This window comes from Anticarsia gemmatalis, chromosome 12, assembly GCF_050436995.1.
Source record: "Anticarsia gemmatalis isolate Benzon Research Colony breed Stoneville strain chromosome 12, ilAntGemm2 primary, whole genome shotgun sequence".
In the NCBI taxonomy this organism is placed as follows: Eukaryota; Metazoa; Arthropoda; class Insecta; order Lepidoptera; family Erebidae; genus Anticarsia; species Anticarsia gemmatalis.
Window position 1 is genome coordinate 4,448,999 of NC_134756.1, and position 13,829 is coordinate 4,462,827.

A 13,829-nucleotide genomic window follows, 5' to 3' on the forward strand; every position below is an offset into this window, starting at 1 on the left:
TTGCTAGGAAACAGATCTTTTTATTTCCAAGTGTTGTAAAGAACAAATATAGTGAGTTTGGTTGAAACATGAACTTTTGCATTTCATTTTAGAACATCCACAACCCAATTTGCAACACAAATTGCAAATTCCTAATCAATGTCATTTGTATTTGTAAGTCTACAATAAGACGTAATCATTGAAACTGTCCAAAATATAATGCTTCGTAGAATTAAAATTGTTGATACTAAAGTTCATTTATTTGAACTTTTTGTATTGTGTACCTCAAAGCCGGTTTCATCTCTTATGGGTAAGCTATACAATGGATAAATTATCAGAAGAAGTATTTAAAAAGTTAATAAGTTAGGTGTCCACAGGTGATGAAGCCGGATTTATTCAATTACCAGGTAAAATCAAACAACACAATTGATTAACAAATCGTGGATATTTATTGAAATAAAAATAATAAAAATGAAAAATAATAAAAACAGTTCATCTTTCACGTAGTTACACAATAAAATTTGTCTTAGTTTTTTCTCTATTTTGTCTCCAATCGTCGTCCTGTCCATTTGCTTCACACATTTATTATGAGATTATGTAACAATTTAATCGAAAAAATAATCACAATTTTAAAATTTTACAATCTAACATTGTCTAAAGTTACCAACCACACAACGAAATCTTGATAACATTAATTGGTTCTGACTGTACAATTTTGATACACTTTTAAAGGTAATGTCATGAGATTACATAAAAATATTTTTACCAAGCAACCATTATGACATTTAATTTATAAAATAATTGCTTGAAAAAATATTTTTATTTCACAAATGGGTGTTGGCGAAATTGCAAGGGCCCGTTGAGACGGCATTATTAAACATTATGTAGAACATTGTCCGTGTAAACATCGTCTGAAGAGGCCCTACACATCGAGGAGACAGATATGGACGACAAAATGTTTCTATTATAATTTACTTATAATTATCTAATATAAATTCTATTATAATTTACATTAAGTACGTATACTGAAAGATTTCACGCTTGGACTAATTTAGGTACGATTGAAATTCAAGGACAAATCATTAAAACAAAACTGGAATATTGTTCAGTCTTAATAAAATAACTAGCTTCCACAAAATATAATAGCACATGAACGTATATCCATCTCACAGTGATTGTATTGAATAATTTAATCGCTAAGAAACATACAAGTACCGCGATACGAATAACACCTACCATTAATCGATTCCAATTTCGCTTTCTACAATGCTTAAATAAATTATCGATTACAGGAAACTCACCGTTTTCTCACCAAATTTTGTTATAATCCTTGAAATGACCCTCTATAAATATGAACATCAATAGGTAGGTACTCGATTTACACAAATAAACTTACATCAAATATTTACACAAGTTTGTTTATCTAGGATAGGAAACATTTCGCTTATTATTGTACACGATATACTAAAATTACGAAACAACTTACTCGTCAAACACATACTACATCAAACTATGAAGATCCTAGAAAATACTGGAAAGAATTCTAATTTAATTGACACTATACAGCTTAATAATAGAGTTATTTAAATCAACATAGCTAACTTTGGCATTGGTTTCCACATTTTTCTATAAATAAAAAAACATGTCAAAACAAGATCGAAAGTGTAACATAAAACCGCTGACATACCTACAGCCTCCGAACTAAACAAAATGATAGACAACTAACATCAACGAAGTAACGGTAATCAACACTGTTCAGTACGAGAAGGATATGTCACTTACATTACAGTAACTAAATTAATGCCCTTCGGTGCTTACTTTTGGGCTCATATTGCAGTGCGTATAAACAATAATTTCGCCAATTCAATTCTTAAGACTAGAAATTGAACAAAGATCGGTCCGACTCCACGCGGCGCGCTGTTCCGAACTTTCTGGTGTAGTTGCGGAACGCACCGAACACGTGATCAGTGGAGTGACCTTAGAAGATCTGGCTGGGCGGCGCGGGCGGTGGCAGGCGGAGCCCACCCCACGGGTAGAGTCACGAAGCCTCGTCACGGCACGCGTTAGAGTCATCGGATAGAGCTAAGGGAGCACCATTACTTTGATTCACAACACACTTCCGCATGTGCTTCTCTAGCGTCGACGGTACTGAGAACGGCATCTCACAGAACCTGCAACGGTACACGTCCTTACCGAGTCGTCCGTGCGTCTTCATGTGCCGCGTGAGTTTGGAGCTTTGAGCGCACGCATATGAGCACAGTTCACATTTGTAAGGTTTCTCGCCGGTATGTGACCGCCGATGTACGGTAAGATTCGAGCAATTCTTGAATACTTTTCCGCAGAACTCGCACGTATCGTTGCGACGTCCATCTTTGGATTTCAAGAGAGGATTTTGCAATAGCCCATTACCACTGTTTTTGAGACCGTCGAATATATTGTCAGGCGGTCGCTGCGCATGTAAGGTTGGCAGCCACCATCCTTCGCCTCTATCCATATCCAATTTTATGCGTTTAGAAGCTTCGAAAGGATTCTCAAAAGGGTTGAATAGAGGATGCGGTTGTGGTGGCATCTTGGCAAATTCCTCTTTTAGACGTAACGCTGCCGTTGGCGGCATGCCATTCGGTTTGTCACTAGGTGGACCGTTATTGTTGTCTCTATCCTTGGCTAATTGCCATTTCAGCGAGTTTCCAGATTCTTGCAAAGCTTGTTTGAAAGCCTCGCTGTACTGAGCAATGTTTGACAATCCGAACTTGTCCATTAACTCGCCGACAACGGATGCAGTCGGTGGGTTGCTTGGTAAAGCAGGCGTCTGTTTACGCGGAGGTGCAGACGGAGCACTGCTGTTTGAAACGGTTAGATCTTCCGCTTCTTCGACATCATCGACATCTTCATTTTCTTCTTCCTCCTCACCATCTAGTTCCTCATCTTCCAAGTCATCATCGGAATCATCTTCACCTGTATCACCCCCTGACTCACCATCTTCGGCATTCGCGTCAGGTGCTCTATGAATCTTCATGTGCCTTTTTAATTTCGACGCTTTCTCGAAAGCCTCGTCGCACTCGGTGCATTTAAAAGGTTTCTCACCAGTATGGGAACGTCGGTGTACAATCAGGTTATTTTCAAATCGGAATTTCTTTCCACAGAACTCGCAGGAATGAATAGCTTCATCAGTATTGCGCTTGACGGGTGGCGTCGACGATGGGCGCTCTGAAGGCGGCGCGTCGGCCGTCAGTGGTTCAGTGCGCCGTTCGGGTGATGTCGAACTGTGCGGCCTCGTCGCTTCACGAGGCGTGTCCACCGTTCCGGGTCCGGCGCCCGCCGGTGGAGTCTGGCCGACTCGGGAGGGCGACGGGGAAGCGAACGGAGGAGAATGCTTCCTGGGGCTAGGAGAGCTCGAATTGCCTGTGGCCGCCCCTGGACTGGTCGTACCGGCCAGTTGCCGCAAGCGCTGCGAGTAAAAATCCAGCTGGGGTTCCAATGAAAGAGGTTGGGAGACAGGTGGGGCCCTGTCTCGGCTGGATATCGACGTAGGTATTACAGGTGGTCTGTCCGCCGGGGAAGGGAATGCTTGGTGAGGTGGCAGAGAGTTAGCTGCTACAGCAGCCGCTGCCGCCGCCAAGTTGAGACCATGGTGGCGAAACTGCTCAGAAACGAGCTGTTCCATTCGAAATCGATGGTCATGGTGGTTGGGGCGCGCAAAGAGCGGCGCCGGTGGTACAGAGGGATGAGCCAGCGGCGGTAGACTGCCGGGCAGAGGCATCCTCAATAAACCACCAACACCGAACGGTGAGTGCATGTCCGGTGGTGGCAGTAGTGGGTGATGGCGCAAGGTGGGCGGTGGGAGTGGCGCACCAGTGGACGAGCACCCGGAGCTCGAGGAGGAGGTGCTGGACGTCGAGTGGTTTTGTTTGTTGGGCTGCTGCTGCGGCAGAGCCTCAACATAGATCTTGACACCGTGCACATGTTGCACGTGTTGGAGCAGCCTCCACGCCGAGTGCACGCGAGCCTTGCACGTCGAGCACACATAGTTGCTTGGTTCTGTGGACAACGAGAAAAACATGTTAAAGTACACATTCAAGTGATCGGCACGGAGATGTAAATGCTTCACGATGGAAGATTTACAGCAATATTAACACGGGCAAAGTGTCTAGTAATAGCTCTCACATTTCGTAGTGTTGGGCCTAGGGTGGGCGCGTGGTGTGCATGTTAAACAGTGTAAGGTCCAAGGGTTCGCGGCGCAGCGGTGAGTGATCGCCCCTCCGTGTCCCGCGTGATTCATGCACCTCTAAAATCTTATGAAATATACGCGGGTTCGGATCACGTACGCACGCGCGGGTTAAGACTGTTGATATTGAAATCTATGTATGTAACACTAGCCCGCTAAGGGAAAAATGAATAGAGGCTTTTTTTATTAAACGGAAGCTTAGTTGCCCTCATTTGAATATGGGCAAAAAAGTGCTAGCAACGCGTGTCATTTCATATCTCATATTGAACTTGGCGAGTAGAGATTGGAATACGTGTATGTGTTATGGAATTGATTCATGGTCTCGCATGAAGCGTGGTGTAGCCTAATTTATGTGTTCCGCTCTGAAGATGGTGATGTGGTCAAGGCGCGTCCAGTCGCTCCTTGTAATTTGATGGCTCATTGTTAACCCGAGACACATTTTATTGTGGAGACAATCACGTCTCAGCGATCACGTAGGGAAGTGCACGCTCGGTGAGACACTCGATATTTTTTTAAGTTTATTTTTAATCAATGATGAATGACTTCTATAAAACTTTAATTCGTTTAGTTCGTATTTTAATATAATACTCCAATATAGACGTTATATAGTACTATCCTATAATTTTAAAGATTGCTTTTAGTTTTTGTAGTTTAATTCATCGAGTTAGACTGCATCCGCACAATAGAACGAACTGAACAAAATTAATGACATTATCTTAACATAAATACAGTCTTGCATATAACCTTCGAGGCAAAACATAGGACACAAATGACGTCACCACGTCTGGCTAGTTTAATACCTAGTATATTGTTAATACCTATTGAGTACAAAGAGTATCGTGTAGTATTTATGTTCGTCACTAGAGGTGGGCGCGGCACGATAAGCGATCTCCACTGTTAAGACGATTATTGAAATGTAACGGTCAGATTGTGACCGACCGGAAAGATGGTTGGTACAGGCTGTTCACAATATTGATCGTCTAACTTTGATACATTGGTACATATTCTTCGTTTATTTTATTAGTAAGTTAAAATTAAACAAACAAGTATAACGTGTATAAAAACATTTTAAAATACGATTCAACTTTAATTGTTATTGGTATTGTTAGCAGGTACCTATGTTTTCTTTCGTCAGAGTACTTATTTTATCTTCCATGAAATTCATCACTAGAGACGTAATCCAACATAATAATTTCACCGAAGTGTAAGTTTCAATGGCACTTATGTTCTAATCCATACTATCCTATATTTATAGGGAATGTACTGTAAAGTTCAACGTAAGAAAAAAATAGTGTTAAAATGAATAAGAGCAGCTTACAATAATTGAAGAAATTTTAGAGAGAAGAAATCTCTGTCAAGACGATACAGTTGTCTTAACATCACGCTGTATATGAATTTATCGCGATATCAATATTGTGACCTTTTTGTAAGGGGCATTGTTCATTGTGTTGAGTTTTGGTCATCATACGGTACCGAACTCATAGCAACAGACAAATTGAAATCGTAATCCTTTTTCGTGATTTATAAACATATAAACCTCCTACTATTTTTAACCCGTCCGTAAAACTGAATACTTCATTATTTATTTTACTATAATAATGTGGATCAGTAAAAGTAGTAAACTACTACGAGCAGTGTTAATTACTCCAAAACGTAAAGTACAAATTGGGGTAATAAACTGCAAAAACGCATTTCAGCGTTAAAGTTTAAAAAGTATGAATAACACGGGCACAAAACTAAAGTAGATACTTCAAAGCTAAAAAAAATCGGTACAAATAACTCATTTTTTCTTTTTAGCTATCTTTGAATACCATACTATCAATATACGACTTCCCAAACTAGAACAATCTCTTTCAAAATATTCTACAATAACACAGGTCAAACGTCTTGCTAACCATACGTATACAAGTAGGGCCAAAAAAACTACCAAAACAGCTCCAATTCGATTGACACAGGATTACAGAGATTACCAAACGTTTCTAATTTTCAATCGCACTCGATAACCATCCGTGGTCAATGTGTGGTTGATAATTAATTGTGGTCGGGCTTGTATTTGGGTGGTCGGCTTAAACGGTACTAGTTCGCGATTCTATGACATGTGACTGTATGTAGGCTTTGTAGGACTTAATTTGATATGTCATACGGTTTTTGAATGATTGATTGATTGTTAGAAGACAGTCTAAATCAAATAAATGTACTACTGACTTCAGTTACTGCTTTAAATACTTTTTAACAACTGTTTATTCTTCCAATATGTATCATGGTTTAATAAAAAAATATTGTCTTTTTGGAGTAACTTTAGTTCCCATGTTATCACGGAAAACTAAACTAGACTTTATTACTTTAAAGAAAGCAGTAACAAAAATAGTCAATAAAGATTTTTTTAAAGACTGTATTGATTCTCTCCTCCCATATCATGTTTTGACAAAAATTGTATAATGTGTATCTTTTAGATAGGCATATTACGAGAATACAAGTTTTCACCGAAAACTAAACTAGACGTTATTGTACCTCTACTAAAGAAAGCTGTAATGAAAATAGTTTATACTAAAATGACTGTTCGAGCAAGACCATTTAGATTCTCATTTTTGCTTGAAAATACGCTCCACAACGGTTGAGAAAACAAATATACTTAATACAATATCAATCATAATAATCTATTCTCGATATCAATAACTATCAAAACGACACAACACATCAGACATTATCCGGCCAGCCTCAGGTTATCCGGACACGTAAAAAAATGTTTAACGACCGTTTCGATTTCAAAAGGCAATCGTTGATTACCGAGCATTGTGTGGGCCAGGAGCCACTGGGAGTGAAATTTTTAAACACGGGGGTCTATGGGGCCCCTAGGGTGGACCCCCCACCCCCGTGGGGGGGACCGCTTAGCTCCGGGAAAGCGTATCCGGTTGTCGTGGCCGCTCGGCATCGTAATTTATGTATGTGTGCATTTCTTTTCGGTAATTTTTATGGTATTTGATGAATTGGGTTGTGTTTTTGGTTTATTGAAATTGTAAAGGATTTTTTCTTGTGAATATTTTTTTTGCGCTGTGATTGTTTTTTAAATTGAACGTTGATGGTTTTAGGTGTAGGGATGTTACTGTTAAGTCAAGGTAGTTAATTGTTTGTTAGCCATTTGCAATCAATACTAGCTATCGAGTATAATACAAATCACGGAATAATATTTCCAGTAAACTTCGAAAATTATTATGTTATTATAATAGTAATAATAATTAAAACATTTAATAGTCACTCTACAATAAAACCGCGCTGATATTCATGAAAATTTTAAAGCGAAATAAAACTTGAAGTGAAAATGCGAAATTCCGTCGGCCCATATAGAACATTCCTCGACCGGAAGCCGCCAGCGCTGCTTCCGGCGACGACAACAGTTGTTCGCACCCCAGCGCCTCTCGCGGACACCACTAGAAACTACAGACAACCACCCGACTGTACACTACAGTGTTGTTTACTCACTTATACGAGTTGTGTTCGTAGTTTATATGAGTGTGTAGGTATATTGCAGATGACAACTTTCAAAGTAAATATATTAGTATTTTGAAAAATATCTTTCATAATCAAGTTTGACTCTAAACTTGATTATGAAAGATATTTTAGAGGAGACAATCTCTAAAAACTAACACTTAATATTTAAAATCCTTTTTTAGTTTACTCATTAATTTTAAAAACTTAACCTTAATATTTTTAATAGAAAATATCAACCAATAATTTAATTAATCCAACACCCTATATCTAAACTAAAATTCAAAACTCAAATACCAAGTCAGTAAAAAAAAATGTTTATTAAAAAAATGCGTTCTATATTTTGAATCTATGCGAAATCTGAAATAAGAACGGCGTACCAGTGAGACTCGCCATCGACTTGTTATGCGGCGGATGTCCGTCGCGCCGCTGCGCTGAATGACCGCCTTCCCCTTCCGCCCGCGCACCTCTAACCCCCCCTAGTCCCCTACTGGAATAGTCCATACTGCTAGCGATCAGCGGGTAATGAGGCCTTACACCGGTAGTTCGAATTATAATCTTTTTTTTTCGAAATAAATAATATGGCCATAAAATTTAAAATTCAATGTTCGAATTATGTATAAGATGCTTATGAAGTTTATATTCGGTAGTTCGAAATAAATATTCAGGTGATATTCAAAAATGTATATAGGAATTACGGAAAAAATAATTCTGTGAGATAAACTTTAACTTCTGAGTTTTTTGCGGTATTTGAATTTGTCTTTGTTGTCTTTGATTTATGTTTATTTATTTATAAATTGAAATATGTACGTATAATATTCACAAGAGATTTGAACACTTATTTATTTCTCGATTTTACTTGTTTATATTTTTTGTTTAATCTCTATCCGCTATCAATGAAACCTAATCCTTACGCTAGTGCGAAGTTATAACCCCGAATGGTGCAAATTGTGACCCATAACTGGAAGACATGTTGTTGTTTGCGAAGAAAAATAAAATTTCTAAAACGGAACATTTCTTGGCCAAAACTGCTACTGGCCAAGTACAATAAATGTTTTGCTTTTAATTTAGTCACAGTTAACAAATATTATTCTCGTCCCTTTTTAAAATAAACTATACTACTATTTAAATGCGAAAGTTTTTTCTTTTTTCTTTTTTTCTTTTTTTTTTTAAAGACAACTCCCGCACTAAGAATTGCTCTTGTGTCGCGGGGACTTTTACAAACATACAAACAACGGACACAAAGCACAACCAGACCCGAAACAATTATTTGTGGATCGCACAAATAATTGTCCCGTGTGGGAATCGAACCCACGACCTCCCGTTGCAGTGGTATCGGCGTGGCGACCTAAACCACTGCGCCACAGAGGCAGTGAATCGATGTTCGTGACTTCATCATGTCAAAACTACTGAACTAATTTTGATGAAACTTGACACACAGATAGCTTAAACCCTAGATTAACTCATTACATAGATAATTTTCAAAAGCGGACGTATTCGTAGTAGAAGCTAGTTATCAATATATTTTATACTAAAGATACGTTACAGGAAAAAGGTTATTTAAAGATAATAAGCGGAAAAAGGCTCAATGTTTGTATCTATATTATCTGTCTGAGATAAGTAAGAAACAAAGATCGAATATTTTCATCGTCATTATTGATAAGATATATCAATTGATCGGTTGCTTTACCGATTATTTACTTCGTTGTTCAAAGGATTTAAATTATTATCTATTTTTGGGAGTATCTTATTTGTAAGCAAATAATATGCTTAAGAAGTCACGTATCTGATTATGTAATTGACCAAATCACGGGTGCGGGAGTGCCCCCGCCAAGACGATTATTGATTTATTTTTTACGATTTTATCGAAGTGTGGGATGATATTTACAAGATTATAAGAAGATACATAAGCGTATTATTGCTCAATATTTATTATAGTATAGCCTGTAATTTTCCGGAATATATTATACGCTCACTTTGCAATTTTTTTATCAAATAGATCCAGATGTTTTGTATCAAGTGAAGGACAAACCGACAAACACTTTTACACTTATAATGTTAGCGTGGATACTGGTAATATTTTAATTGTTTGTTTTGTAAAATAATACTCAATTCGTATAGGTAATTAAAACTGTGACGCAACTCAATGATGTCTGGGTCACAATTCAGAAGGACGCAACTGAAAAAATAATTTGTGACTTATTGTTTAAACATATTCGAATTGACCGATTTGACCGGCGACAGCTACACAAGTGTTTTGCAAATAACAAAAGGATGTTGGATACAAAAAGTGACCCCGACCTCCACTCATTACCACGACTATTAATATTCGTATGAAAAACTGAAAATTCATTTGTGTTTTTCAAATTTTCAACTCAAGAATTAGTTTTTGTTTCTTTTCAGATACACAGCTCTTGTTTTTTTTTATTATTTGTTTAAACAGTATAGAATTAATGACATTTCTTACAGGATTGGTTGCATAATTATTCATTATCAACGTGGCGCGATGTTTGTTTGTTTTATCGAAATTATCAAGTACAATATGATGTCTACAATAAATGCCTAATTAGTACATAAAGATAGTACATATAGCTGTCAGCATGACGCGTATCGCCGCGCCCGCCGCCGCCACGCCGCTAAAACGCTGATTTTTGTAAACAATGTAAACTATCGCGTTACTCCACAAATTGTTGGTTCGCGCCCAAACAGTTACGCCTTTATGTAAGTAGAGCTAACTTTACGATATAATCGTCGGAATTTTGTAAGCGAATATTCTTTTTATTTCATCATTTTTGTAATGGTTTTATAGAAAAATAGGTAATCGACGGCTGTAAAAGTAATTTAAAGAGTATATCTATGTTCTGTCTTATTATCTTAAAGAGTAAAATTTGAATAGCAAGCTGATCTGCGTTCCAAGTTCCATGAGATTTATTTTTATCAACTCTACCTTTTTGGAACTAGCTAGTCAGCATGTGAAATAATTGTAACTTAGACTGTCCTAATATCCCAATATTTAACCTGAATAATATAATCCGTCAACAATCTAAAAGATTCACTTGAAATAACTTCATTTCATTCAATATCAGAACCATAACACCCCGTTTCCATCTAACATCACGTAAACTCAAAAATCAAGACACAAAATGTGACAAAATTTCGTCCCCAACACGTTGTGTGGGGCTATTTTAAACTCATAATAACTTGTCGACACATGTGCGCCGACCATTACCACATATTACAAAAAAATGTTGGAAAAACAATAAAATGCTAGAGGGGACTTCTAAGTGGACGCGGTTTAAAATTGATTTCAGCGCACCGATGCGTTTAAGTGCCGTGTATTGGAATAAATTATACAATGTTGACTGTTTACGTTAATGTTACTATAGGATTGCTTGAGATGTCTTGATTTTGGAGACTATCTGGTTGGGACAAAGTTAAAAACCAATTGTTTGACTGATTAGATTAGAAAATTACGAAATAGAACGTCTTAGAAAAGTGTCTACTATTGTATGTGGAGTAAACACTATAATAATAATAATAATTGGTACCTACATCGTATTGCTACGTATGCGCCACATGATGACGCTTTACTGCTACCGCGCGACATAGCTCAACTAATTAACCATATCAGACCCTAGATATGTAGGTACAGCTTTGATCAATCGAAACACAAATTTTAATTAACGAATTCCTCCAACGGTCACTGGCAACCCCTCACAACAACCACAAAGCAACTATGACAGCTATTCAATTGCAAACTGCACCTGCCACATACAACATTACATTATAAAATAAACAACACACATATCTAAATGTACGAATCTATCAAAAGTAAACCAAAAACGGTCGAGAGGCAATCTATCATAAAATAAATCTATGATATATTTACACACAGTGAATGCATTATCACCATTCCTAAATCAGCTATCAACGGACTCTTTTCACTAAAAGGGTGAGGTTCACTATAGAAAAGGTTGACCCCTCATAAAGACTTATCACCTCATATACAAAATAAGGTTCTACTAATCCAAAAAGCCACGAACAAAATGCAAATCTACACATTCGGCGTAGAGATCAAATTTCAATGGACACAAGCCAGCAGATGGGATCTCGTCAAAGTTAGCGGTAGTTTTTTCACAACAATCTCCTCTCGGACTTAACTTACGTTATCTCGCCCACGAACGTCGCAAGGAATAGAAACCCGCACGTACATAATAAGGACGATATTTCTAAAGAAATTTAAATTCGCCCGCAAAGGTCCCCAAGATAGGATTAAAGATTGGGCGCCGAGATGGCCCTTTTGTGGTCGACCCTTAAGAAAACATGTCTTGATATGGAAATATCTCGGACGGGAGTTAATCGAGGAATCATTTGCGGGGGCGATCATTTATCAGAAGTACCGTCTATGAATGCATAATTAGGCCACAGATAGAGCAGAGCCGGCTGTCCGTTTGAACCTCATTGTTGACGTTTATTTCGCGCGAGTGGGCAAGTAAAAAGCCCGCAGTTGTTTGGTCCGCGCCGTACCGACTGACCGTTTTGAGGTGCGCCAGACCGTGCATGTCGAGTTTAAAAGGATAATTTTTATCTGGGGGTCCTGGAGAAATCGATATAGATATCATTGTTCACGACGCGCACCGGTGAGCTCTGAACAAGCTGGTGAGCGAGATAAAAAGAGTTAATAATAATAGCTCATGTCAAAACATGCGGATTACCAGATAACCGGTTTTTAGGGGAAGTAATGACCTACTTTACTGTAATAAAAATAAGAGCAAAATAAAATTTTTGTAATGCAGCCGCGACACGGAATACGGAAAACGTATCCTCACACCGACAATCCTTCATTAAATTGTAAACCAAACAAAAGAGTCCAAACACTGGACCCGATCCACACTTGATACAATATTTGTTTTGATACAAACAAGTGACGGCCATCGGTTCACCAGTGTTTTGTGATGGTAATGACTGTGGCGACGCTTTGTGGACACAGATTCCATGACTCGACGCAGTTTCTTTGTCAAACGACACCTGAACGATATAGATAAAAGTTCTTGAAGAACCTTGTACGTACTTTGTGTTCAAGAACTGCTCTGAATACATTCACAAACCTACGCGCTGAAAGGACACGCGATAGGCACGAGACAAACTTCCCCTCACATTTAACAAAGTCGCAGACGTCATGTCTAAAATTAAAACCCACTTATTCCAAACCCGCCACTTAGCCACCTTCCCGGTTATACAAAAACTAAAAATATCCACGAGCATTGTGTCACGCTTAAAGGAGTTCCATAGGTCACGGCGAACGCATGAGCGTGTACCACGTGTCAGGAACACGCCAAACATTTTTTATCTTTGAAAAAATTATAAAAGACCGTTTCTAACAATGGGACCTCGGTAGCATCTTTGACAATTATAATATCGTAGTCATCGCAGCATAGAGAGATATAAATACCGCTAGATGTACAGCGACATTGAACTCAAGGTACAATGGGTGAAGGATGAATATTGAATGAATGGTTTATAAAACATGAGCTGTTTAAGTATTGTTGCGCATACGGTTAACGTAAGGGTCATCACAAAAGCCAGATGACAACAATACGCGTGCGTCAATCGTGTGCTCATGCAAATAATTTTTTTCTCCTAAATCATCCCCTTTATCTGTCTGTATTGCGATGGGGTTAATTAATATGTACGGAATAATACAATTAAAATTAAGATCCCTTTTTAAGTTGGCACGAGGTCGCGACTTACTGTCACCATTAGAATTATGTCCTTGTTTTGACAATAACCTTCCGTTATGAATGCGGTTTTAAAAGTCGAGTGGATTTATGAGTTGGCTCTTTTGTTTCTGCTTATCAATATAATAGATAGCTATATTTCATTGTGATGGGTGCCCTCATAGTATATTGAAAATGGTTGGTTTGACAGCTCAGTTAGAAGGGGTTAATATGAACGTTTAGGATAAACGCAATAATCCGAAACAACTGGTGCTGAAGCAAAACCTGTTATTGACACATCGGCAGCGCAATACCGGTCTGTATACAGAGAACTAATAACGTCACATTCAATGTCCAGATATAAGAATGACGTATGTATTGTCTAACGATGTTATCTGCACCTATATCTGGCAATCGGATGA

General features: G+C 38.2%; 1 protein-coding gene across 1 annotated transcript in view; it reads right to left on the bottom strand.

The window, feature by feature from the left end:
• Nucleotides 1-405: 405 nt before the first annotated feature.
• Cph (BCL11 transcription factor chronophage) overlaps nt 406-13,829 on the bottom strand; it is a 35,040-nt gene continuing 21,616 nt past the window's right edge. The window contains exon 5 of the mRNA XM_076120685.1: nt 406-4,017. Coding sequence (XP_075976800.1) covers nt 2,018-4,017 — 2,000 coding nt within the window. The 3' untranslated portion in view covers nt 406-2,017. The remainder of the gene's footprint in view (nt 4,018-13,829) is intronic.